Source organism: Balaenoptera borealis, assembly GCF_965194805.1.
Source record: "Balaenoptera borealis genome assembly, chromosome: 20".
NCBI classification, from domain to species: domain Eukaryota; kingdom Metazoa; phylum Chordata; class Mammalia; order Artiodactyla; family Balaenopteridae; genus Balaenoptera; species Balaenoptera borealis.
In genome coordinates this window covers 48,599,990-48,626,203 of record NC_138879.1, presented here as the reverse complement: position 1 = coordinate 48,626,203, position 26,214 = coordinate 48,599,990, and the positions used below count along the sequence as shown (strand labels likewise).

The following is a 26,214-nucleotide window of genomic DNA, read 5'->3' as shown; positions in this document are numbered from 1 at the left end:
GTATTTGTTTTTCTCTTTCTGACTTACTTCACTCTGTATGACAGACTCTAGGTCCATCCTCCTCACTACAAATAACTCAATTTCGTTTCTTTTTATGGCTGAGTAATATTCCATTGTATATATGTGCCACATCTTCTTTATCCATTCATCTGTCAATGGACACTTAGGATGCTTCCATGTCCTGGCTATTGTAAATAGAGCCTGCACTCTAAACTATTAAAACCTTCCTAGATTACTTCCCAAGGGGTTTTGCATTAAACAGAGCATAATGTCACAGCTCAAAGACCTGCAGGCATCTGAAGCAGGCTGTTGGGGCAGACTTTTGGATTAGGAGGACCTATAGATACCCTGGGAATTCCCTGGCGGTCCAGTGGTTAGGACTCGGTGCTTTCACTGCTGGGGCCCAGGTTCAATCCCTGACCGGGGAACTAAGATCCCACAAGCTGTGCAGCACAGCCAAAAAAAAAAAAAAATTATACTACAAGTCCTTTGTGAAAGGCCAGACTTGCCTACAATTACCCCCACTGTCCCTACTTGCAGGACAAGAAAGGATTATACTTCTTTTGAAATCAAGCGCTGAAGGGGAAAGGGAACTAAGAGTTCAGAGCGGGTCAACCTCTGTCAGGTAATACACATAGCTGTGGCATATTCTGGACATTTCTTACACTTGTTTAAGAATCATTCTGGGAGTAGTACAGACAGCCTTCTAAATACTGCCTTCCCCCAAATCTTTCCCATCATCCCTGACCAACCCCAAATTTGGAACACACCAACAATCCTAGCACATCTGCCCATAGTTTGGGTATGGCTACATTTTTGTTCTTGTTTATACTGTTCATATAAGTCTCTGTCACTAGACTATTTGTTTCCTGAGGATAATTACTGAGATTTGAGATTTCTTTTTTCCTTGGGGAGACCAGAGTTGGGGCTTAAATGCTAATCTGATGTACTCCTGGCCTAAAAAACCTCTCACTTGGCCACTTCACAGCAAAGGCACAATGGAGCTTCTCACACACAGTTGGAAAGGTGATGGCTTCAACTACTTCTTTGCCAACAGAAGGGAAGGAAACAAAAGTTAGGGCACAATAGCCAGGCCATAATTAATGTGGAAGAACGATCTAGAGCCTTCCAGGATTTTATAAGAACCCAGAGTCTTCTCCAGTCCTGAAATTCTAGGAAAGGGTAAAGGAACCAACATGGTAAACTTTTTATATATGAGGTGAATATCACTATCCTTATTTTAGAGATGAAGAAATTGAGACTCAGAGAGGTTAAGTAACTTATTCAAGGTCACAAAGAGCTGGTCCAGACTATCCCAAAGTTTATGCATTCCCATCAGACTTTGCAGTCTCCAAGATCAGCAGATTTATTTACCAAATAGTCATCGAGTGCCTACGCGGATACAGAGCTCTGGACCGGATGGGTGTCCTGCCCTCATTGAGTTTACACATCTGGCAGACACAGAGGTAGGTGGGAGGAGTTCGTGGCTCCATCCAGAGGCCTAATCCATTCTAATCCACTCTGTGGGTTTGAACTCTCCAGCTCTCGTTTGCGGGTGAGTCATATGGACAACCCCCCCATCACCATGAAATTGAAATGGCTTTTAGGGCAGGGTCAAAGTAAAGGACATTAGTACAGAGAAGGACTTTTTCTCTTTCTGACGTGGGCGGGGGGACTCCTCAAAAGAGGAAAATAATCTTGAGTCTTAAAAACCATTCTCAAAACACCCCCTGGCCTCTGGGTAGGGAGGTGGGCGTGGAGTGAGAAGCAGTGAGGTGTGCGGCGAACCCTCCTGCAGCCGAGACTCGGTTCCCAGAAAGATAACTGAATGCGGTGTAGGGCAAACCGGAGCCAAGCCCCCAAGTCACCCATTTAGCGCTCTAGGAGGCCCGCGAGGGGCCCCGCCCCCTCCTCAGGCGGCGCGGGCAATGAATGGGCAGCTCGGGTTCTCTAGAAATCGCTGCCACCCCTCCCCCGACCTCGGTCTCCCAGAGCTGCTGCCTTCACAGGGCGGGGAGCTGCGGGATCGCGGAGCAAACAAACCCTGAAGCGCCGGCCTAGCCCCTTGGGCCGAGGAGAGCTGCCCCCTGATCCGGGAGTGGGGCGGGAACCGCAAACCAGTCCAGGACCCCGCCCCCGCCCAAGGCCCGCGAGCGCCCGCGCCCCGGAATGGGCGCAGATCTTTCTGTCCCTTGGGCCTTGCGGACAGGGACGCGAGCCCCCGGGGGTCCGTACCCCGACTTTACCTCCTTTTTCACGTTCCACAGCAGTTTCTCTTTGACTGCGTCCTCCGCGCTGCCCATCGTGCGGCGGCTGACGGGGAGGTGGTGCCCAGCGGCCGCCTAAGCCCCCACGCGCCCTAGCTGCCTCCGCGCCTCTCGACTCAGCGCCCCAAGCGCCAGGAGGAGCCCCCGCCCGCCGCGCTCCCCGCCCGCCGCCGCCGCCGCAGCCACTGCCCGGTGCTGGGCTCTGCAGCCATCTTCCGAGCCCCGCACCGACGTCAGGAGGCTGGCCCGGCCCCTTCCCACAGCCGGGGGCGGGGGGGGTTGCGCTCAGCCACTGGGGGGGATCGGGAGGGGGGAAGGCTGCGCGCACCTGGGGGTACCGTGCCCGGGCGCGCGCCACGGCGGCCGTTGTCATGGCAACGCGCCCTCTCCAGCCCCGAGGGCGCGAACCTGCATTGTGAGAGCTAGCAGCCCGCCGCGCCCAGTGCCGGGCGGGGAGGCGAGGCGCGCCCGGCACCCCGTGACTGAGGGGAGAGTCGCTCGGGCCGAAGCTGGCCGCCATCCAGCTAGACGTCCCTTGATTCCTACCCGCTCGTTTTCCCGACGGGAAGGGCCGGGGCCCCCGCGCCTCTAGTCTGGCCACGGGGAAGCCAGTGTTAGTCCCCTGGCTGGGAGAAAGGCCGCGGAGCGCCATCGTTTCTCCAAACACCCCTGCCATGCGGGCGCCCTCAGTTGCAAAGCTTTTGGGAAGAGGAGTGGGAGCGCAGCAGCCCCCGTCTGCAGAGGCTCAGCTATCCCTAAGGGCGCGAGAGTTACGGTCAGCCGTCCCTCCCCCGAGGGGTCGCCACGTCCCGTCTGGCCCTTCACGCACCCACGTGGGAGGTGGGGGCGCAGCTTGAAGTGACTGGGACCAGCAGGAGCTTGTACGGAACCTGTGGAGATGAGATAAGCGCCTTCTGCACGATTTGCCTTGTAGACTCAAGCAGCCCCACCTGGGCACTGAGGGCGAGAAAAGGTTGCTCAAAGTGACAACACCTGCTGCTGCAAACTGAGAAGCGGTGTGCACAAAGCTAGGTGAGAGGAGGGGCTTAGCCCTCTATCGCACAAATGGAGACTCTTCCTAAGTCATGCAACTTGATAGCGCAAAAAATAAAAATACAAGGGAGCAAAACAGCTCTCCGAGACTGAAAGCCCAAACCTCGAGTCTACATCCGGCGTTTTAAAGCCCGCAACAGCGGACCACCGCCTGGGAAAAGTTTACGAGCAGGGTTTGTGGAGACACGGGCGCCGTGCTCTCTGAAGCGGGTGGAAACGACCCTCGCGGGAGGACGCGAGGAGCCTCGCCCCGCCGGGCGAGGACACGCCCCCAAGGCGGGGACCGGAAGCGCTCGGTTCGGCCCGGAAGTAGTGCCGAATTGGTACACGTGAGCGGCAGCATGGCGGCTCATCGCTCTGGCCCGCTTAAGCAGCAGAATAAAGCTCATAAAGGCGGGCGGCATCGGGGTCGGGGATCCGCGCAGCGGGACGGCAAGGGTAAGAAGGTAGGGTTGGAGGAAGAAGGGATGTTTAGTCGATATTAACTGCTTTTCTTCGTGCCCAGAATGAGCTCCTACCTACTCCGGCCTGGACCCCGCGCAAAGGCTCTGAGGAGAGCAGAGAGGGATCTCCTTTCTTGACCTACTAGTGCCCTGCGCAAGAGCCCTTTCTGGTCTCCCTCCAGGCCGTCTAGCACTGAAAACCCTAAGCAAGAAGGTGAGAAAAGATCTCAGCAAAGTGGACCAGAGGCATCGCGCCAGTCAGCTCCGAAAGCAGAAGAAGGAGGCGGTGAGAGGACCGGGGATTGGGGAATGGTGTGGCTTCACAACCGTTCTAGGCGGGTAATGCCTCGAACTAGAAAATGTGACCCTGGGAAGGGGCCAGGGATGGAGAGTAACCCTAGAGCACGTGTCAGGCGTGCTGGCCCAGACTCATGCTAGAGCGTTCTTTGCTTTGTTCCTAGCTCCTGCCTGCCTCCTTGGCATACATGACACCTTTTACAAGAGAGATGCTGGTTGGAGGGTGGGGGTGGGCATCTGTACTGGTGGAAATGCAGTACCGAAACAAAGTACTGAAACATTGAGATGTTCTCTGATCCTTTCTTTCCTCAGGTTTTGGCAGAAAAGAGACAGCTCGGCAGCAAGGATGGCCCTCCTCATCAGATACTGGTGGTTCCCCTGCACAACAGGATTTCCCTGCCAGAGGTCTTTCGACTGCTTCAGGATAGGGACACTGGAACAGTACACTTGAATGAATGGGGAAGCACCCATAGCTTTATGCTGTTATGCCCCCGCTTGAAACATCGGTGGTTTTTTACATCTGCAAGGCCAGGTTAGAGCATACAACAATATTTTCTATCACTATGTTTTGCGTATTAGTGGTAATTTTTTTTAGTATAATGTGCTGATGTCAACCACCTCTTCCTACTGACTGTCTTCTATTTCCAGGGGATCTGCACACTGTATTAGACATGGCTAAAGTGGCTGATACCATCCTGTTCCTCCTTGATCCACTAGAAGGCTGGGATAGCACTGGGGATTACTGCCTTTCCTGCCTCTTTGCTCAGGGCCTTCCCACTTATAGTAAGTGAGTTGGGAGTATTGGAGGCCAAGGAAGGAAGTGAATTAGCATGTATATTGCACTTACAATTTGCCAGACACTATGTCTGATGCTTGATACTATTGGAGGGTTGTACATGTATGGCCTTAACTTGGTCCATTGTTTACAAGTTCCCTATCAAGATGTCTTTTTATTTCTGGACTGCCCATTGCCCAGAGAAAGAAGAAGAATATGAATTTTGGTTTTATTGTGAAATTTCTTTAGGGTAGCTGAGTGTTGGGTTTCCCAGTGATCTCTGGGCTCACAACTGAACTGTTAGCTTGTTTGTGAGCCACAGGGGGGATTTTCATATAGTGAAGCAACAAGTCATGATACCCTTTCTCTTTTGTTCACAGCATTAGCTGTCCAGGGGGTTTCGGGCTTCCCACTGAAGAAACAAACAGATGTCAGGAAGAAGCTAAGTAAAGCAGTGGAGAAGCGCTTTCCTGATGACAAACTCCTCCTGTTAGACACTCAACAGGAGGCAGGGATGCTGCTCAGGCAGTTGGCTAACCAAAAGCAACGGCATCTTGCCTTTCGAGATCGGCACGCCTACCTATTTGCTCATGCTGCTGACTTTGTGCCTAGTGAAGAGAATAACTTGGTGGGCACCTTGAAGATCTCAGGCTATGTTCGTGGGCAGGCTCTGAATGTAAATAGCTTGCTGCATATCATTGGACATGGTGATTTCCAGATGAAACAGATAGATGCCCCTATGGACCCTTTCCCTTTAAATCCTAGAGTGATCAAGTCCCCAAAGGACCCAGGCATGGCAATGGAGGTAAGATTGGTCTTCTTAAAAACTATGTATTGTAGATTCATGTGTAAGCTGGCAGAGGATGGGAACTACAGAGAGGGTAGTCTGTCTGCACACTTGGACAACTATCCTAGTCCCTGGAGGTAACGGCTAGTTCGAAATAAGGCAGTAGTCAACTACAAATAAGTTGCTATATCATATACTTATCCAGTACTTTGTAGATGCCTTGCATAGCAATTGACTCTGAATTTATAGAAGGCACACAGGTTGTAGTCTCTTTCCTTAGACAACTTAATTAGGTAAGAAAAAAATGGCAAAGACCTGTGAAATAAAGATTAAGAAAGCGTGGTTGAGGGCACACCTGCAGTGGAAGTTGAGAAAGAAGACTGGCAAGCTTCACAGAAGAGATGAGACTTGAGCTAGGTGTTGAGAAGGATGAACGTGATTTATGAGTTGAAAACAGATGGAAGAATATCCTAGCAAATAGACAACATGAACCTAGGCAAAGTGATGGAGCAGAGGATTTCTTTGAACTCTGAAGATAACAGCTTGATGGGAGTAAGGTATGTAATAAAAAGGTAGGCATGAGACCAGATTATGAAAGGTCTCAAGAGCCAAGCAGAGGTATAGACCTAGAATGGTAGGAAATAGAACCATTTGAAAAATTCTGACAAGTTTTCACTTTCTATTCTTCTATTTGAGGACTATGTTATTTCTAGATCTTTCTGGTTATTATGTTAGATTTAGTAGATTTTTGGCTAATATTTAATTGACCATCAACTGTTTGGGTTTTCAGATTTGTGCTACAGATGCTGTAGCTGATATGGAGGAAGACCTGAAGGTCCTAATGAAGGCAGACCCTGACAGACAAGAATCTTTGCAAACAGAGGTTATCCCAGATCCAATGGAGGGGGAACAGACCTGGCCCACTGAGGAGGAGCTGAGTGAAGCAAATGGTTGGTGTTGGCAAACTTGAAATTCTGGCCTAGAATTGTGGGTTTTGTCTAGCTGCTCACAGTGAGGACCTTACAAGGTAGAGTAGGATGAGGAAGTATTTGGAAGTCTTCTCTTACCTCCAAAGGCTATATGTTTTCACTAAGCAAACATTGGACACAGCTTTATTTCGTTTCTCAAAATTACTTACGTTATTGTTTCCTAATGAACAGATAAACAACTTCTGATTTATTATAGGACTTATTTAGCTGTGTAAGTATTGCTAGTTCTGAGGCAGCTGAATTAAATTGGGAAGTCTGTTCTATTTATAGTTCCTGCCAGAGTTCCTGGTATTGGTAGCAATATGTAATATCTTGCCTATGTGAGAATGCCCAAAGTAATAGGGGAGGGAAGGAGGTATATAATTTACTTAACTCATTTGGGCTTTTACAGACTTATTGAAGGAAAGTTCCAAGGTAGTAAAGAAGGTTCCCAAAGGAACATCCAGTTATCAAGCTGAATGGATTTTGGATGAGGATGGCGAAAGTGGTGGGGAAGGAGATGAGTATGATGATATAGAACATGAGGATTTTATGGAAGAGGAATCTCAGGTAAGGAAATGGGCCCTTGGGCAACTTCTATGTACAGCCCCAAATGCAAGGCAAGGTGCATTCCTGACCTTAAGGGGTATGTGTGGTCAGTTTCTTAGGAACGACTTTGTTGCCGGGAATGAGACTGTGTTTTATAACTTAGTCTCTATTAGAATTGATACTGGTTTGGACTAGGTATCTAGTAGAATTATTTTAGCTCGATGGCCTTTAGGGTAGAGATGTGGGTTTCCTCTGAAATTGTAATCCTTCGTTCTATAGGATGAGGGTAGTGAAAAGGAAGAAGAGGAGGAATGTGAAACTGTGACTATAGGAGAGTCCGTGCGTGATGATCTGTATGATGAGAAAGTGGATGAAGAGGCTGAGGGAAAAATGCTGGAGAAATATAAACAAGAAAGACTGGAAGAGATGTTTCCAGATGAAGTAGATACGCCCCGTGACGTGGCTGCTAGAATTCGGTTAGTCAACAAGTCTAAGATCAATCAGTATGTTTTTATTTAAAACTTACGTGGCTCAGAACTATGTCAGTGTGATGTAAAAGAAGAAAAATACATTGTTCTTGCTCCTGAAGGGCTAATACTATATGGGAAGGTAAGACAGACATATGGGAAACAATGTTCATGTTCTAGACTGTGTAGTACAGACTAATAATGTTATAGTACATTACTGAAGGAAATGCTGTGATTAATTAGCAAATGCTTCCTTTGGAGCTAAGACTCAAAGTATATAACATTTGGAGATTTGGGGAAGTTTGGGTAGAACAGTGAGAATAAAAGAATGAAGATGTAGATGATCCTGTTTGCTCTAAAGGTGAGTCCAGAGAGTTTATGCTGGATATTAGAGAGATAAGCCTTTTATCAGGACGTTGCTAGTCAGGTTAAAGAGCCGCTCCCTGATATGCACCAGGGAGCCACTAAATACTTTTAAGAAGCTGGGGTTTGGTACTGAAATACTTGTTTCAGGCTGTTTTGGAGTGTGGTTCTGATTTAAGCTGTTAGGTTATTTTGAGAGAGAGTTCTTTTAAGGTAAAGCCTTAGGCATTTTATTTATTTACTTATTTATTTTTCAAAAACTAAAAAAAAAATTTTGTGTTTTTTTCTTTTTTTTTCTTCTTTTTAAGCCTTAGCCATTTTAGAAGTGAGTTGAGTGAAACGGTTAAGTAGCACCATATAAATTTCACTATTAATTTCTTTAAAATGTCCTCTGTATTCTAGATTTCAGAAATACAGAGGCCTCAAGAGCTTCCGGACATCTCCATGGGATCCTAAGGAAAACCTCCCTCAAGATTATGCTCGGATCTTTCAGTTTCAGAACTTTATTAATACTAGGAGACGCATCTTTAAAGAGATTGAAGAAAAAGAGGTTGAAGGAGCTGAGGTATCTGCCTTCCTTTGTGCATCCCTATAATTTGTTTTTGTTTGCCAAGGTGCCCCCTCTACTCCTTCTGTTGGCATGACTACCTTAGTTTTGTGCTGCCTACAGCTGAATTAGAGGAGCTACTGAGTCACCGATAAGAGTGATATTGGGAACAAAGAGGTATCAGAGATGTTAACTGAAAAAGCTTAATCTAGGTAGTTGAGGCATCTGTGAAAGGCAGTCTTGAAGGGTGAGGATTGGCTTTATGGTAGTCTGAGAGACTTTTTAACATATTTGGAGAAATGCTTCATCATTATTGAGACCTTAAGGGTAATTGCATGATTGTTTTCTGCTTTCTTCTGGCAGGTTGGCTGGTATGTCACACTTCATGTCTCTGAAGTCCCTGTCTCAGTGGTTGAACACTTCAAGCGAGGTGCACCCTTGATTGCATTTTCTTTACTGCCTCATGAACAGAAGGTGAGTTAGCGTCTTGTGGGAAATGGGAGTTATGACACTTTCCAACCAGTTTTGTCTGGCAGTCTAAAGTTTTATGTGACACATTTTGCTCATTGGGATGCAAAAGTCTGCCTTTATGATTAGAAGTCAGAGAGGATGACAGAGAAGTCGATGATGGTTTTACCCAACATGTCTGAACCTGTCTGATACACCTCAGTGACGTGATCTCTGTGTGGTTCTGAGACTTCTCTGAGATACGTACGTTTGTCAGGTCACACTTTAACAAAGGGTTGGCATCCATAAAAATAAACAGGGTTAGTGCCAAGGTATAAATCTTTTTTCTCTTGGTGGCCAGCAGTCATGTAGGTTGGGGTGTATGTGAGAGCTCTGGCCTTTTGGTCACTGTGAGTAAGGGTTGAGGCAAGAAGGGTCTTGAATGAGTGTGGTTTAGAGGTGTGTGATGAGTGAGTGACTTGTAGGCACTGATTTTGTGGCAGATGTTGAGCTCTTGCATGTTAGACATGGGAAGGTCACCTAGTGTAGCAGGGACATGAAAGCTCTGAAAACCAGCATATTTTCTATTTGAATGCCAGTTGTTGGTGAAGGTAAAAGGTGAATTTGTGTCTCTTCATCTACACTCCACCATAAATTAGTATTGTCAGTTCTTAGAGTGAATCTAATCTGCTGGTTTGGTTTGCCTTCTTGCAGGTTAGGCTATTCTATTCCTGATGTGAAGTTCTGTTTTTCTATTTGGTCCCCAGATGTCAGTACTTAATATGGTGGTGAGCCGGCACCCTGGCAACACTGAACCTGTGAAAGCTAAAGAGCAGCTGATCTTCCACTGTGGATTCAGGCGCTTCCGAGCCTCACCTTTATTCTCTCAGCACACTGCAGGTAAGCAGTAGGGAAGCTTCTGGGTTCTTGTCCATCTTACTGTCTTTTAGGGGACTGAGATTTGGGGAGAGGTGCAGAATACACCATTTCAAACTCTCAGTCTCTGGGTTAGAGGTATTTTCAGTACTCTGGTTTAGGAGCCAATGATGTTTCCATTCAAAGTGTCTGAACCTGTCTGAAGCATCCCAGTGATGCAACCTCTGTGTGGTGCTGAGGCTTCTTTGCCATGAGTATTTGCTGCAGAGGAGGTTTTGGATAGGAGTTGGCTGCTTTCTAGAGATGATGTGTCATGGAACCCTTGGCATCTGTTGTGCCAGTGGCCGTGTGGGTGAAGGCTAGGGGTGGCCCTCAGTTGGATAAAGCAGAGTGCGTGGCTTCTGAGATGTTGAGACTGCATGAGAATTTAGAGAGTGGTGACCAGGAATACTTTTATGACAAAAAACGATTGTGCTCTTAGGTATTAGGAGTGAGAAGATGTTTGCATTAACTTGGGGGCTTCTGAACATTACCTACACTCTCAACTCTCAGCAATGGCTGGAGGAAGGTGATAAAGGCAGCATTAATGGATGCTCTGGATAATTTCTTTTCTCACCAGCCATGCTGTCTAAATGAAGGATTAATTTCTCGTTCCCTTAAAATATTGTGTTTCCCTATAACATTCAGTATTAAAAAGGAGGGAGGGTTTCGTTGAAGGTAAAGACAAGATCTAGATAGTCCTCAAGAAGAGATTAGTAAAGTTTGGCCCTTGGGCCAAATCTGTCCCACTGCTTGTTTTGTTAAGTAAAGTTTTGTTGGAACACAGTTGTGCTTTTTTGTTTAATTTTTTAAAAATGTCTGTGGCTGTTTTTGTGCTACAGTGAGAGTTGAGTAGTTGGAACAGAGTCTATATGGCCACAAAGCCTAAAATATTTACTATCTGACCATTTACAGAAAATGTTTGCCAATCCTTGCTCAAGACTAAGAGCTGTTGAATTAGTGGAGTGTTTTTTTGTAAAGCACTAATTCTCAAATGAGGTAGGGGGTGATGTGTATCAGAATCACCTGGAGAACTTTTTCCAACCCCAAAATATAGTTTAAGCTCCAAGATTCTACCTCCAGTTGAAAAATCACTGATAGGATTGGGTTGTATCTTTCAGTTGTATTGAGGCCAGAAAATGTTTGGAGGACTAGTGGGATAAAGAAACACTAGTTGCCTTAGGTTTAAGAGTTGCAGTGATACCGCTTTTCACAGACCTCTGGATTACCTATTGTTTCTCAAAATATTTTTTGGTTTTTATTTTTTTAACCTTTATGGCAGCGGATAAACATAAATTTCAGAGATTCCTGACTGCTGACTTGGCCCTGGTGGTGACAGTATATGCCCCTATCACTTTTCCTCCTGCATCTGTGATGCTTTTCAAACAGAACAGCAATGGTAAGTTGAGTTCACAGAGGTGAATAGGCCAATAGGCCTGTGGGTCCTTAATAAGATTAACTGCTTTCTGTATTTAAATTTGGGGGCCAAATGGCACAAAAAAGGTAATGATGGTTTTCAAAATATCCCAATCTCAGCCTCATATTGGGTCTGAGGCAAGGATGACAAATGGGGTTTTATCTTGCTTGCAAACCGTAGCTAATTGGTAGAGGCTGCTCAGAGTGCTATATTTAGGGTAGGTTCTGAGGATAGGCTCAGCAGGAATATCACTTAGTGATCTTTGCCATGAACCCAGGAGGGGCAGCATAGTACATCCCTATTTTGTTTCCCTAAGATCTCGCGTAGGTCTTTAAATGGACTGGACAATAAATGAAGGCTTTGACCTATGGACTCCTGCTGCTCTGCTTTTGCCCCTTAGGAATGCACAGCCTCATTGCCACAGGCCATCTGTTGTCAGTGGATCCAGACAGAATGGTCATCAAGAGAGTTGTTCTGAGTGGTCATCCTTTCAAAATTTTTACTAAGATGGCAGTGGTGCGTTACATGTTCTTCAACAGAGGTAGGTGTGACGGATGGGATCCAATTGCCTTTGTGGGATGAAGGTTGGATTTATATATTATGGATAAATGTTTCATCTTGGTCTTCTGTGTGTCTGATTCTAAGAGGATGTGCTGTGGTTTAAACCAGTGGAACTGAGAACAAAGTGGGGCCGTAGGGGACACATCAAGGAGCCTTTAGGTAAGAGAATGTGGGATTTGGGATCTTGTCTAGATTTCCCCAGGGCTACTAAATGACTATTGGGTTAGACCACTGCTTTAAAATTTCCTATTAAATTTGACCAACTCGTGCTGTTTTCTTTGTAGGTACTCATGGCCACATGAAGTGCAGTTTTGATGGGAAGCTAAAATCTCAGGACACAGTACTGATGAACCTCTATAAAAGAGTTTTCCCCAAATGGACTTATGATCCATATGTACCAGAACCAGTACCTTGGGTGAAAAGTGAGATTTCTTCAACAGTGCCTGAAATGGACATGGAATAATGGATTCAGTGGGATTCTGTCTCATTGCTACTAGTTAGCACTCTAGGGTTGGGAGCCTGTAGGTTGTGATTGGGCAGTTTATGTTTTCTACTTAAGCCTAATTAAGGTCTCCTGCTCCTTTTAGCAGAAGACTTTTCTTGGCCTTGACAAGGTATCTCAGTTAAGTATGGATGTTTTTCTATTGCAACTTAGTCCAAAAAACTATTAAAACTTACTGAAATATACATTCTCTATTAGGATTTTGAAAGCTCTTTAAGAGGGGAAGATAGGAAGTTGACAATGACCAGGAGACAAAATTTCCAAGTGTCTAGACACTGAATCCCTTTTCTTCCTTTTGCACATATTAAACAGAAACAGATTGCTAAAGAGCTGGCTTTTCAGCCTGCTTCACCCAAGTTAGGGAAGTTAAGTCTACATTTCCACCACTGAGCACAATACAAATGTTCTTTACTTCTGCGGAAACTGTTTGAAAATGCTGAGACAGCACAGCGGCCACTCCAACACCAGCTGTAGGTTCAATAAGCAATTTCATCCTCTCCCACACCAGCTGGGTTGCATACTGTTGGTATAGAAGGGAGTAAGAATTAGTGAAATGGGAAAAGGGGAAAGAGCCTAGTTGGTTGGCCTTTATAATTAAAGGCCAGATGGGGATATAATAAGCCCCGTCTGAATTTTCCTATTGCTATATGTTTGTGCTTGCCAATGAAGGGCAGGGCTTTTTTCATTCTGACTCTGCTTCTACGGTCTTAATACATCTAGGGCACCCTCCTACATGTCATGAAATCACCTAGTTGAGTCCCTAGTGTGTGAGTTGCTACTTACAACAGGAGGGTGTTTTGCCTAAGAAGTTGCTCCATTCTTTTGTTATTTCCTTTCCTCTTGGGGCCTCACCTTAATTTCATCCTCTGTGACAGTGAAGACGTCATCCACGAGGTCCCTTATAATAGGCCAGGTGTTTAAGCCAATGCTGGATCTGACACCATCTGCTATGGTTTCTGGAGGATAGGGATTGGGGGTCAGTTCCCCTTTCAGTTTGGACTGGTAGCAGTCATTTGCATTCAAGGGTTCAGCAGCATATACCTTGACACTAGGTCTCAGAGCCTAGGAAGAGGAATATTAGATAGCTTACAACTAGCCACAGCATTTTGCCTGCATGCTTGCAGTAAAATGATTAGTACAGTTAACATATTTCTGCCCAAGAGGCTTTCTTTTAATCGATGTAATGGAAATAAGGCCTTTAAGCACTTGAAATCATTTTCCACTCTGGCCTCGGTTGCCTAGATCACAGCTGGTTCTGCTGGTAACTTGGGAAAAGAGTAGCCACTGACTTGGATAGTAGGTTGGTGAGATGGAATTCAGAGGACTGTGAGGGTGCCACTCATTGTAATGGCTTTTGTGCTGAAAGTTTTCATTAAGAAAAGGGTAGTGAGGGACTTCCCTGGCAGTCCAGTGGTTAAGACTCCACGTTTCCACGGCAGGGGGCACAGGTTCAGTAACTGGGAACTAGGATTCCACGTGCCGCGCGGCCAAAAAAAAAGAAAAAAGGGTAGTGATGAAGAGAAGGGCCTTCTATGTCAAGTGCCAAGGGATGATTAGAAGGAATGGCAATTTGGGGGAATGTTGAGCAAGTATTCACAATGTACTATGATGTAAAATAAACTCTTCTATGCCTGAAGTGGGGAGTCCTCCAGAAGCTGTTTTCTTACCTTAACTGTAATTGCTATTCCAGCAACCATTCCTCCTCCTCCTACAGGTACCACCAGTGCATCTACCAAGGGAACCTGTAGTGAAAAGAATATAAAGTATAAATAGGTCTATTAATAATCAGTTTTATATGTACATATAAAATAATTGGTTCTACGGCCAAACAGCATTACCAGTAAGTAGCTAAATAAGAACTAACTAAGCTTTTACCTGGTTTAGGACTTCCATGGCAATTGTCCCTTGCCCAGCTATCACTGCAGGCTCCTGGTTGGGATGTACCATGATGCCTTTTGTTTCTTCCACAATTCTTTTTGTAACATTTTCTCTGGACTGAAAGAGTACATTAATTTAGCTTACTTTATTTGTATTTGATAGAGTTCCCAACAAGTTAGATTCAGTCATTTAACACTTTATTTGCCATCTACTTTTTTCAGAATTTGTTTTGGCACTGGGGATATAACTGAACAAAACAGTCCCTGCACTCAGTGGAGTTATGTTCTAATGTGAGGAGGGGTGGGATATAAGTAAATATATGGTATGTCTAAATGCTTTGGAGAAAAATGAATTTATTTTATATAGGGTGCTCAGGAAGGGCCACTGGTAAAGTGACATTTTAATAGATTTGATCAAGTCCTGTGTATCTCCAGAATATTCCAGGGAAAGAGTAACAGCAAGTACAAAGACTACAGAGAGGAGTGCTTGGCTTTCTGAGAAACTAAGTGTGGTTGGTGTGGAGTGTTTGGAGGAGAGTAATAGTGGGAGATGAAGTCAGAAAAATAGTAATGGGCCAGTTCATCTGGGCCATAGATGATTGCAAGAACTTTGGTTTCCACTGTGTATGAGATGGGAAACCACTGGAGGATTTTGGGCTGACAGACAAATTCTGACTTACTAAATGGATAGCTCTCGTTGCTCTTTTGGAAACAAGACTCGTGGGGCAAGGGTGGAAGCAGAGACCAATTAGGAGGCTACTGAATCTAGGTGAGGACTAACTGGTTTGAATCAGGGTGGTGATGGTAGAGGCTGTTAGACGTAGTTGGATTGGGCTTCTCTGGTGGCGCAGTGGTTAAGAATCCGCCTGCCAATGCAGGGGACACGGGTTCGAGCCCTGGTCTGGGAAGATCCCACATGCCACAGAGCAACTAAGCCAGTGCACCACAACTACTAAGACTGCTCTCTGAAAAAAAAAAAAAAAAAAGACTGCTCTCTGGAGCCTGCGAGCCACAACTACTGAAGCCCGCGCGCCTAGAGCCCGTGCTCCGCAACAAGAGAAGCCACCACAATGAGAAGCCTGCGCACCGCAACGAAGAGTAGCCCCCGCTCGCCGCAACTAGAGAAAGCCCGCGCGCAGCCACAAAGACCCAACGCAGCCAAAAATTAATTAATTAAAAAAAAAAGAAGTAGTTGGATTACGGAAATGTTTTGAAAGTAGGACTAAGATTTGGATGTGGGGTATCAGAGTTATCAAAGATGACTCCACGTTTTGAGGATAATGAAGGATAAAAATTGCCATTTACTGAGATGGGGAAGACTGGAGGTGGAACAGTATTAAGATGAGGAGTTTGGTTTTAGACAGTAAGGTTGAGATGCCTATTAAGGCACCCAAGTGGGAATGTACAAGTCCTGGTTAAGAGCAAAGTTCAGGGCTGCAGTTAGAGTGTAGGTGATATTTTAAACTATGAGACTAATGAGATCATCTGAGTGAGTGTAGGTAGAGAAAAGGTCGTGCGTGCCAACACTTAGAGAAACAACAAAGGAGACAGAAGCTGCAGCCAGTAAGGTAGGAAGAGAAGTTTCATTTTACTATGAAAGCTGTTAAGGTGGTACTGAACATTGCTCTCTTCCTTACCTCGTCGCTCTGTTCACTGTATACTATAGAGGCTCCATAGCCTTGTATCGCCAATTTTTTACAGTTGGGAGCTGTTTCGGGCACTACAATATAAGCAGGAATCCCTGGGAGGGAGAAGCATGTTTAGTTAGTACAAATCAGAATTTAGGATAGAAATTTATGTTCAGTTTGCTTGTAATCAGGGACTTGGAAATTTATTCCCACAGCTATCACCAACCTCACTGAAAGTTAAGGCTACTTTTCCAGTCCTCTGTGATGAGCCTACCCAGTACCCTGCGAAATTAATCAAGTACCTTGCAATTTGGCAGCATAGGAGAGAGCCTGGCCATGGTTTCCACTGCTGTGAGTAACAACAGCTTTGGGCTTCTCTTCTGAAGTGGCAGAAATCAAGCCTCTGATTGCATTAAGGGCACCACGAATCTGGAAAAGAGGGATGGTGAATTAATATATTTGATTAAAAATTCTTTTCAAAAAACCAAGGAGCTTTTTTACATTTTTCTTTTCTAATACTGCACATCCACTCCATGACTAAATCTTACTGAGTCTATCTCCTAAATATCTCATGTTCATCTTGGCCACTACCTTGGTGAGGCCTCATTTCTCAATTTGGTATCACCAAATCTCAGCTGATCCTGCCTCAAGGATTATTCTCACCTAATAGTTCCACTAGATTAGGAAAGTGAGCTTTTAAAAAACAAACGTTACCTTTTTCATTGATTGCCTATTTTTGTAAGAAAAGTACAAATCCCTTACAAGCTGCAGCCTTTCTAAACATATCTACCTCTACCATTGTAGCCATCCTAAATTGCCTCTAGTTTCCATCCTACCAGGTTAGCTCACAACTCTGTACCTCTTGGCATGCTGATGCCTCTACCTGTAGTTCTTTTCCCCCACTCCCTGGTCTGGCTAAAAGTACTCATCCTATAAAACTTGGATCAAACAACACCTGGTTCAACCTCCTTGTTCTCCCAGGCAAAATTAGGTACTTCATTCGTTTCCATGGCCCTTGTTTGTATCTCTTTTAAGACACTTGTCATCAACCTATTTTGTCTTCCCCTGCAAGTATGGATACGGGGCAAGGCCTAGTGTACATACACCTAGTATAGTTAGTGAAAATAAGTGCTTGATGTGTGATGAATGAAAAATAAACCATGGCAGAAGCAAAGGGCAAAAGAGAATGGAGAAGTTTTTGTTTGTTTAAAATAAAAGTTCTCAGTTAATGGGTATGGAAAAAGGTAAATTCCTGAAATCCTAAAGCTACCACTTAATGGGTACTAACAATACCTGTTAGGCACAGTGCAAAATGCAGCTTTTCAGATTTTTACCTGAATGGATCTTAAAGTTCAACTAACGGTCAGAAAATTCTGGTAACAAATCAGCATAGAAATCTATCTGTATGCATAGGAGAGGCACTGATGTATTTTGTAGAAAAATGTCCTGTTATATGAGGGTTGAGCTAGGGTTAGATCATTTATATTCATAATAAGGTATAAACAAATAGTAAGTTGACAAAGTGAATGCTTAAACTTGGCTATATACAGGGTGATCACACGTGTCCAGGTTGATGACTGTGGTCTCGGTTTAATCGTTACAAGTTCCCCCTTTTCATTCTCAAACATGTCCTAGTTTGGATAGTAAATTATATGTGATCACCTTAATTATACGGAATTTTGAGATTGTGTAAAAGTGGCTCTTGTCAATGCCATGCTGCTAAGTAACCAGGACTTGAGCAAAGGAAAATTTCTACAACCCTTTCTTTAGCTGTAAAAAGATATTAATTGTACCTACCTCACTGGGTGGTCAAGAGAATCAAAGTGGCTTGAAAAAAAACATGATACACTATCAAAAGGGATTGTTACCTTAAAAGATCCAGTTTTCTGGAAGAGTTCACATTTGAAGAAAAGATTACGCCCTGTTACTTGATTCAAAATGGAGCTTGTTAGCACTGGTGTGAGGTGGATAAAATTTCGAATGTTGATATGTGCTTTTTCAACATCAGCAAAGGAGATGCAGTACTGATCACACATGGTTCTGAAACCCAGGAATAAGAGAGGGGTTAAAGCAAGCCTAGACAACGTGTTTAATGAAGATTTTGAAAATGCATAACACAGACCCATGGAATGTACACCACCAAGAGTGAACCATAATGTAAACTATGGACTTTGGTGCTAATGGCATGTCAATGTAGGTTCAGCTGTAACAAATATACCACTCTGGTGGGGGATGCTGATAATGGGGGAGGCTATACACGTGTGGGGGCCGGGAGTATATGGCAAATTTCAGTTCCCATCAATTTTGCTGTGAACCTTAAACTAAAACAAAAAACCCAAAAAACAACCAAACAAAAATCTTAAGAAAAAAAAAAAGAAAATGCATAACATAGGAAAATAGACTCAGGGCCTGTGGTGTTAATGTGGGGACTGTCTCCATTACTGGGGTCCAGAATCTCTGCATAAGGGAACTTCTCTTGAAGCTGAGTTTCTTGGTGTATAAGTTTGCTCTGTTGAAACCTCATAGGAGATAACTGGTGATGATTATGGAAGGCTTAAAGCTCAGCCCTCGCCCCTACCATCCATCTCTTGGCACTGCCGCTGGTCTCTACATTTTCATGATTGTGAAGCTTGAGTAAACTGGGTTCAAAATCTGCTACAAATTTTTATTTAAAAAAAATATTTCACAATTTACCAAGGAGAAAAATTGCCTACAATCCTACCATCTTAATAAATTATGTTCACTATGTTTCCTTCTGTTTTTTCAATATACATATATGACAGTTAAAATCAAACCATAAATAACATTTTTACTCCTTTTCCATTTGGTTCATTCTTCAAAGTTTTCATAATTATAATTTTCAGTAACTGTATTATGCTTCCACTTTTTACTATATTTACTGTAGTGTTTAAACATGAAGTTTCTCTTTATTTTTCCTTATTAACAAAGGTAATGTATGTTCAATAGCAAAACAATTTAATCTGCTTTCCTCTCCAAAGACAATTGCTATCGAAGCTCTGTTGTCTCTCTTTCCAGGCCCACATACATATGCAGACAAAACTTTTTTGACAGGTTTGTTAACTTGCTTTTTTCAGACAATATATCTATGAATCTTTGCTTATCAATAGATATATTTATGTGACTTTTTATTTTTATTTTATTTGATGTGGAACATTTTTTAAAGTCTTTATTGAATTCGTTATAATATTGCTTCTGTTTTTTATGTTTTGTTTTTTTTGGCCGCGAGGCACGTGGTATCTTAGCTCCCTGACCAGGGATTGAACCTGCATCCCCCGCATTGGAAGGCGAAGTCTTAACCATTGGACTGCCAGGGAAATCACTATGTGATTTCTAGTGAAATGACTTACTAGTACTTCTTTTTACAAAAATACCATAGTTTTAGATAACTCTGTTGTTGAACATTTAGATTTCCTTTTTTTTTTTGGCTATGATAAATAATGATGTAATGAACAGCCTTGTTGCAAGATCTCTGTTTATCTCTATACATGCTTTGAGTAGATTCCACCAGTGGTATTTTACATTAAAAGGCATACACACTTCTAAGGCTTTTGATACCACTGCCAAACGGGTCTCCAGAAGAGTTATAGATTATATCAATTTATACTCCAACAGCACTTTCTAAGGAATGACTATTTTCCTTCACCCTTACTGTATCATTTTTATCTTTCAATTTAATGAAGTATGTCTAGTAGTTTACATTTCTTTAATAGTGACTGAACTTTTTTTTATTTTATTGAAGTTAGGTTGATTTACAATGTTGTGTTAATTTCTGCTGTACAGCAAAGCGATTCAGTTACATATATGCATACCTTCTTTTTCATATTCTTTTCCACTATGGTTTATCACAGGATATTTAGCATAGTTCTCTGTGCTGTAGGACCTTGTTGTCTATCCATTCTTTTTTTTTTTATATATAAATTTATTTATTTATGGCTGCGTTGGATCTTCATTGCTGCACTCGGGCTTTCTCTAGTTGGTGGCGAGCAGGGGCTACCCTTCGTTGCGGTGCCCGAGCTTCTCATTGCAGTGGCTTCTCTTGTTGTGGAGCACGGGCTCTATGCATGTGGGCTTCAGTAGTTGTGGCTCACGGGCTTTAGAGCACAGTCTCAGTAGTTGCAACACACGGGCTTAGTTGCTCTGCGGCATGTGGGATCTTCCCGGACCAGGGATCAAACCTGTGTCCCCTGCATTGGCAGGCGGATTCTTAACCACTGCGCCACCAGGGAAGTCCCTGAACATTTTTTCTGTATACTTACTGGCCACTAATTCTTTTGTGAATCTTTAACATACCATTTACTGACTGAATCATCCTTTCCTTTGAAATACATTTATAAAAAATTAAATATCTATTAAGGCTTGGGGCTTTTCTGGATTTAGTATTTTGTTCCATTGATCAGGCTGCCAATTCCTTTCCCAGTTGTTCATTGTATTAATACGTTCTTCCCTGATTTCTCTTTCTAAAATTTATTGGCTTTTCTCACACACCAATTCTTCCAAATGAATTTCAGAAATCCTTTACCAAGGTTGCCAGAAATTCCACTGTACAATCTACAAATGAATTGGGGGCATGATTGACATTTAAAAATACTGAGTCTCCCCATCCATTAACATGAGTGTCTTTTAATTTAGTAAAGTCTTTTTGTTTTAGGTTTCTTAGTAAAGTTATCATAATTTATTTATGCCCTGTATAGATCTGATTAAATTTATGCCTAAGTATATTTTTGTTGCTTTTGAGATAAGGCATTTTTAAAATTAGATTTTTAAACTGCTTACTGATGATGTATATGAAAGCTAATAATTTTTGTATATTTATCATGTAATAGGATACTTTACCAGATTATCCTGTTAGATCTAATAGTTTTACAGTTTATTCTCTAAACAATCATGCTATCTGCAAATAAAGCTAATTTGTCTTTACCTTAAAAATGTACCTCTTGTAACTTATTCAATGACTTCATAGTTACCGGTTTATATGGATTTGCCATCTCCTCCTGAATTAAAGTAATTTTTTTTTGTAAAATCACTTAATTTAAAATTTATTAGTATAAAGCTGTACATATTAATATTTCTAAGTATTTTTCATATCTGTGGTATTCATTCATTCAACAAATTTGAGCACCTTCTGTGTCAGATACTGTTTGATCTGGGGATATAGTATTAGAAAAGTAGACTTGTTCCTCCTCTCATAAAGATTACAATGTATTGGAGAGGTGTCTAACAAACAATCCAATTAAATATGTATTTATAAACATTGATGTGTTAACTTAGGGAAGTGTATTATGATAGGATACTATAGTGGGAGGCCTTATTTAGATCAGTGAAGGAGGTCAATGAAGACTCTCTATGTAGAAGTGAATTTTTATTATTTTGTGAATAATTAGTTTTTTTTTTCTTGAGAAGTAAAATTAAATTATGACATAAAAGATGAATGGGCAGAGTAGTGGGGAAAGTGTTTCAGATAGAGGGAATAATAATATTATGTGAAGGCTTTAAGGAGGGAAAGAGATTGGCATTTTCCAGGAATTAAAAGGTCAATGTATCTGAAAATGTGATCAATGGGAAATGTGATAAGAGATAAGGAGAGTGAAGTTGGCAGAGTCTAGATCATAAGGGACCATGACTCATGGAAGTTTTTTTTGGCCGCACCTCACGGCATGCAGAACTTCCCAGACCAGGGATTGAACCCACGCCCCCGGTAGTGGAAGCGTGGAATCTTAACCAATGGACCACCAGGGAAGTCCATGGATTTTTTTTTAAGAGCAATAAAATGCCATTGGACTTGTGGTTACCAGGGGAGGGGGCGGGGAGGGATAAATTGGGAGATCAGGACTGACATATACACACCACTATATATAAGATAGATAACTAATAAGGACCTACTGTATAGCAGAGAATGCTACTCAATACTCTGTAATGACCTATATGGGAAAGAATCTAAAAAAGAGTTCACTTTGCTGTACAGTGGAAACTGACACAACATTGTAAATCAACTATACTCCAATAAAAATTTTTTAAAAAATGCCATTGGAGAATTCTGAGCAGGTAAGTGACATGTTAGAATCCGTATTTACAGAAAATCACTTGCTACATTGCAATGAATGAAAAGGAAAGAGATAAGAGTGGAATCAAGGTATCCAGTTATGAAGTATTAGAGTTGTAATACACACGAAAAACAACAGGGGGGCTTGGATGGTGAAAGTGGAGGTAGAAAAAAATAATCATTCAAGATACATTTTGGAAAAACAAACCCATGGAAAAATGGGCCAAGGACTTGAATAGACATTTCTCCAAAAAAGATATACAAAGGGCCAACAAACACATGAAAAGATGCTCAACATCACTAATCATTAGAGAAATGCAAATCAAAACCACAATGAGATACCACCTTATGCCTATTAGGATGGCTACTATTTAAAAAACCCCCAAACTGGGAAAATAACAGGTGTTGGCAGGATGTAGAAAAACCGGAGTCCTTGTGCACTGTTGGTAGAAATGTAAAATGGTGCAGTTGCTGTGGAAAACAGTATGGTAGTTCCTCAAAAAATTAAACAGTATTACCATATGGTCCAGCAATTCCACTTCTGGTTATATACCCAAAAGAATTCAATGAGGGTCTCAAAGACATATTTGTACAACTATGTTCATAGCAGCATTATTCTTAATAGCCAAAAGGTGGAAGCAACCCATGTATCCAGCGACAGACAAATGGATAAACAAAATGTGATATATACATACAACAAAATATTATTTAGCCTTAAAAAAGGAAATTCTGACATGTGCTATAACATGGATGAATCCTGGGAATATTATGCCAGTTGAAATAAGCCAGTCACAAAAAGACGAATACCATATGGTTACACTTATGTGAGGTACCTAGAGTAGTCAAATCCATAGAAAGTAGAATGGTGATTGTAAGAGGCTGTGGGGAGGACGGGGCAATGGGAAGTTGTTGTTCAATGGGTATAGTTTCAGTTTTGCAAGATGAAAAGAGTTCTGGAGATTGGTTGTACAACAATGTGAATGTACTTAACACTACTGAACTGTACACTTAAAAATGGTCATGATGGTATATTTCATGTTACGTGTATTTTACCACAGTTAAAAAACACACACGCACATACATTTTGGAGATTATAATTAGTTAGACCTCTTGGTTACGAGTGATAGAACCCCAATTTGAACTGGCTTAGGCACAAGAGGGAGGTGATGAGAATTTACTGGCTCATGGAATCCACGGAAGAGTTGAACCATGGGAAAGGCAGGAACATGGCACATCAGGAACAACTGGAACTAGGGACTTTGAGATTTTCCAGGACTTTCTCATTGTTTCTCACCTCTGCTGCTTTCTGCATGTCGGCTTCATTCTTTTCACTGCAGACCAGCTGGTTCGGTATGGCAGGACACATGGCTGCTGACAGCTCCTGTGTTTTACATTTTACGGCTTCCAAACTGGAGAGGGATTTTCTTTTTTTTCTTAGTTTCAGTTAAAAAAATTCTGGGTAGGGACGCTGATTGGCCCATCTAGGCCCAGGACCAGTGGCCAAGGGTGTGAGGTCATTTAAGACAATACTATGCAATACAAGTATTTACAGAAACATGAAATAGAAACAATGATTTCTATAACATAATATCAAATATGTACATTTAAAACACATACATATACAAAACAATACTCTATATTATTCAAAGATACATGTCTATCCAAGGACATGTATCAAACACATTAGAGTGGCTACTGAAGGAAGAGGGAAGGAACATGACTGGGAATTGGAATGAAGGAAAAAAAGATAAAATGAGAAAGTCCTTGTTGATGATAATGTGAACTGAACAGCAGGACTGCCTCAAATCTCTGCACCTGAGGGAAAAATAGAAGCAAATGAAGGGAGTAAAAGAGGAAAGAAAGGAAAATAGGAAATAGAAAAAGGAAAAGAGAAAGTACTTCTGAGTGAGAGTAAGGGACAGTTTTCAAGAGAAAAGGAAGGGGAAAATGTTGAGGTGATGAACTCCATACGTCACCACTACAGATATAGAAGAGACATATCCTGATATTGGATTGAATGTGGGGACTGAGGGAGAGGGAGGTGTCAAGGATAACTCTTGGGTTTTGACTTAGATGGTGGTATAATTTACTGAGATATAAGGCTGGCAAAGAAACAAATATTTTAGGGGAAAATCAGAGATTTGATGAGCTAAGTTTGCATTACCTATGAAGCATTTGGTAGGATGTCTTTTGAATTTTCAAAACTTTTTGCCAGAAATGTGTCTATTTTAATGTCTATTTCTGAAGAATGAGTGCTTCAATTTATCAAGTGCTGTTCTTTTTCCTTTATTATTTCTGATTTTATCTTTATTTCTTCCTCTATTTTTATTTTCTTTTTCTATCCTTGTTGAATACGTAGCTTATTAATTTTCATTCTTTTTACTTATTTATTTATTTATTTGGGCGTGCTGTGCAGCTTGTGGGATCTTAGTTCCCCAACCAGGGATCGAACCCGGGCCCTCGGCAGTGAGAGCTTGGAGTCCTAACCACTGGACTGTCAGGGAATTCCCAAGATAACCTAAATTTAAAAAAGTTTGGTATGTAATCGTCCACATCTTTTTTGATGTATTTATATAGAAATTTACATATGCAACAAATGGTTTTGCTGCACTCAGACAGAACCATACTCTATATCTTGTTCTGCAATTGGCTTAAAAAATTAACAATGTATCTTGAATATATCAGCATGTATTTTTATTCTTTAAACTCAGCTTTCATTGTGATACAGGTCTAAATATGGTTGTCTTTTCACTTATTTCTACCTGGTATTTCATGAACCCTTTAAATCTGAGGGTTGAATTTAAGTCTTAAATCCAAATTTTCCATCAACTTAGTAAATTTTCTTGTATTATATATTTGATTATTGCTCCTCCTCAGTCAGTTCTGTTATCACCTTCTGGACTCATATTTGATTATTAGTTTTCTGGATCCATTCTCCATATCTCATACCTTTACCTCTCAATAGTTTCTATCTATTATATTTTCCCTCTGAGTTCTCATAAAATTTTTTGAGCTGGTTTAACTTTTGGCATATCTCATCTGCAGCTCACTTATACTGCTGTATTAATTTGTCAATGGTGTTTTTCCTAAGAAAGTTTTCTTCAGATTATTTTTCCATTAAAGAAAAAACTGTTGCAATGTCCTCGTCAATTTCACTATGAAAACAAATTAGTTTTAAACATTTTTTTCCTATTTCTTTCATATCTGTTTTAAAGATTGCCATTTGCTCTGACCACTCCAATCACTCCTCTTCTTTTGTTATCTATTGACTTTCTCCATCTGTTGAGAACTTCGTGGAGGCGAAGCGTCTGCCACCTAATAGGAATTGAATGAGTTGTCAGAGACTGTTTAAATCTTTTAGGCCCAGTCTAAGGAATAATCGGTAACTATTCTTTGATGGTGCAGAGGTCCAATAGGTTGTGCGGGACTGGGAAGGAGCAAGAGGTGGAGGGAAGCGGCCTTGCAAGAGGAGGGAGTTCCACCACAGTTCTGAACACGGGGCTCATGAACAAACAGGTAAAGTACCAGTATTCAGATCCAGTTACATTTTAAAGATGAAAAAAAAAAAAAAAATCAACCTGAGATCCAGGAAAGTCAAGTAATTTTTCCCAGAATCCACAGTGATACAGAAATTCCCAAATCGACTCATAACACCTCCTGACTTATTTCCACACAACCCCTTCCCTCAGCAAGAGCCATCTATACTGTATTTAAAAAAAAAAAAAAGTCACAAAGTTTGGGACGTAGATTGCCATAAAGGAAAAGACTTTTGAGTCTCTGGTAATTATCGATTGTGTCACCCTGGGCAATTTGCTACGGTTCTCTGGGATTCAGTTTCCTCATCTTAAAAAAAGGAAAAAAAAAAGAAAAAAAGGGGGCATAATACTAACTACCCTACAAGATCTTGAAGGTCGCAGAGTAAAAGCCTGGGGCACTAGTCCGGGCCTGTGGCGAGAGACCCTGGCCTAAGATGACTGGAAAGGGCCGGACGGTGAAGGCCCCCGTCAACCCGAGCCCCAGGCTGGTACCGGTGTCCTCGAAGGCCACCACGGCAGCAAGAGCAGCCACCGCAGCGAACGCCCGCCTTGCCTGGCCTGGCTCGGCCGGGTCAGACCTCACCTCACCTCCCAGGCGCCGCGCCTCCAACTCCCGCCTCAGCGCACCTTCCCGGCCACACCTCTGCGCACGCGCGGCGCCCGGCTGCCCCCGCCCAGGCTCGCGGCCCGCCTCTTCCCGACCGAACGTGCTTTCGGCGCTTTTCCTCCCAGTGCGGCCACCGTCGTTTGGGGA

The 26,214-nt window shown here is 42.6% G+C and overlaps 3 protein-coding genes across 23 annotated transcripts in view; 1 reads left to right on the top strand and 2 right to left on the bottom strand.

Annotated features, from left to right (window-relative positions):
- SGSM2 (small G protein signaling modulator 2) overlaps nt 1–3,529 on the bottom strand; it is a 46,618-nt gene extending 43,089 nt beyond the window's left edge. For 4 of the 9 annotated variants that reach the window (XR_014238152.1, XR_014238153.1, XM_082370550.1 and 1 more), the window contains exon 1: nt 2,247–3,298. Coding sequence is in view for 4 of the 9 variants with exons in the window: in XM_082370550.1 (XP_082226676.1) it covers nt 2,247–2,303 (57 nt within the window). In the remaining 5 variants the exon portion in view is untranslated. Of the gene's footprint in view, nt 1–2,246; nt 3,300–3,423 lie in introns of those variants that run through there. The other 5 variants (XR_014238149.1, XR_014238150.1, XR_014238151.1 and 2 more) reach the window with 3 other exon arrangements.
- TSR1 (TSR1 ribosome maturation factor) lies at nt 3,524–13,994 on the top strand. 3 transcript variants are annotated; one of them, XM_082370622.1, is made up of 15 exons: nt 3,524–3,758; nt 3,946–4,049; nt 4,373–4,592; nt 4,709–4,843; nt 5,216–5,640; nt 6,413–6,572; nt 7,003–7,160; nt 7,419–7,615; nt 8,372–8,534; nt 8,880–8,990; nt 9,731–9,863; nt 11,161–11,277; nt 11,696–11,836; nt 11,941–12,015; nt 12,141–13,994. In XM_082370622.1, exons 1-15 carry the CDS (start codon nt 3,662–3,664, stop codon nt 12,317–12,319), a joined length of 2,415 nt encoding a protein of 804 aa, XP_082226748.1. In that variant the 5' UTR covers nt 3,524–3,661; the 3' UTR covers nt 12,320–13,994. The 3 variants fall into 3 exon arrangements, with proteins under 3 accessions (XP_082226748.1, XP_082226750.1, XP_082226749.1); XM_082370624.1 differs by lacking the exon at nt 4,709–4,843; XM_082370623.1 differs by lacking the exon at nt 11,161–11,277 and having other exon boundaries at nt 12,141–12,390.
- SRR (serine racemase) lies at nt 12,531–26,173 on the bottom strand. 11 transcript variants are annotated; one of them, XM_082370774.1, is made up of 9 exons: nt 26,049–26,171; nt 23,219–23,305; nt 17,732–17,903; nt 16,166–16,292; nt 15,873–15,976; nt 14,234–14,353; nt 14,026–14,100; nt 13,211–13,420; nt 12,531–12,878 (listed from the first exon to the last, which is right to left on the bottom strand). In XM_082370774.1, the coding sequence occupies exons 2-9, from the start codon at nt 23,245–23,247 to the stop codon at nt 12,681–12,683; spliced, it is 1,035 nt and encodes a 344-aa protein (XP_082226900.1). In that variant the 5' UTR covers nt 23,248–23,305; nt 26,049–26,171; the 3' UTR covers nt 12,531–12,680. The 11 variants fall into 11 exon arrangements, with proteins under 11 accessions (XP_082226900.1, XP_082226890.1, XP_082226897.1 ...); XM_082370764.1 differs by having other exon boundaries at nt 23,219–25,239; nt 26,044–26,168; XM_082370771.1 differs by having other exon boundaries at nt 23,219–23,333; nt 26,049–26,168.
- Between the last annotated feature and the right edge of the window lie 41 nt (nt 26,174–26,214).

Excerpts from the sequence above, each read along its gene's own strand:
- TSR1 (XM_082370622.1), top strand. The coding sequence starts at position 3,662 with ATGGCGGCTCATCGCTCTGGCCCGCTTAAGCAGCAGAATAAAGCTCAT. Across the intron at positions 4,844-5,215 it reads TCAGGGCCTTCCCACTTATA|CATTAGCTGTCCAGGGGGTT; the intron begins GTAAGTGAGTTG and ends TTTTGTTCACAG. Across the intron at positions 6,573-7,002 it reads GGAGCTGAGTGAAGCAAATG|ACTTATTGAAGGAAAGTTCC; the intron begins GTTGGTGTTGGC and ends GGGCTTTTACAG.
- SRR (XM_082370774.1), bottom strand. The coding sequence starts at position 23,247 with ATGAAGCCGACATGCAGAAAGCAGCAGAG. Across the intron at positions 17,904-23,218 it reads ACATGCAGAAAGCAGCAGAG|AACCATGTGTGATCAGTACT; the intron begins GTGAGAAACAAT and ends CCTGGGTTTCAG. Across the intron at positions 12,879-13,210 it reads TCACAGAGGATGAAATTAAG|TATGCAACCCAGCTGGTGTG; the intron begins GTGAGGCCCCAA and ends CTATACCAACAG.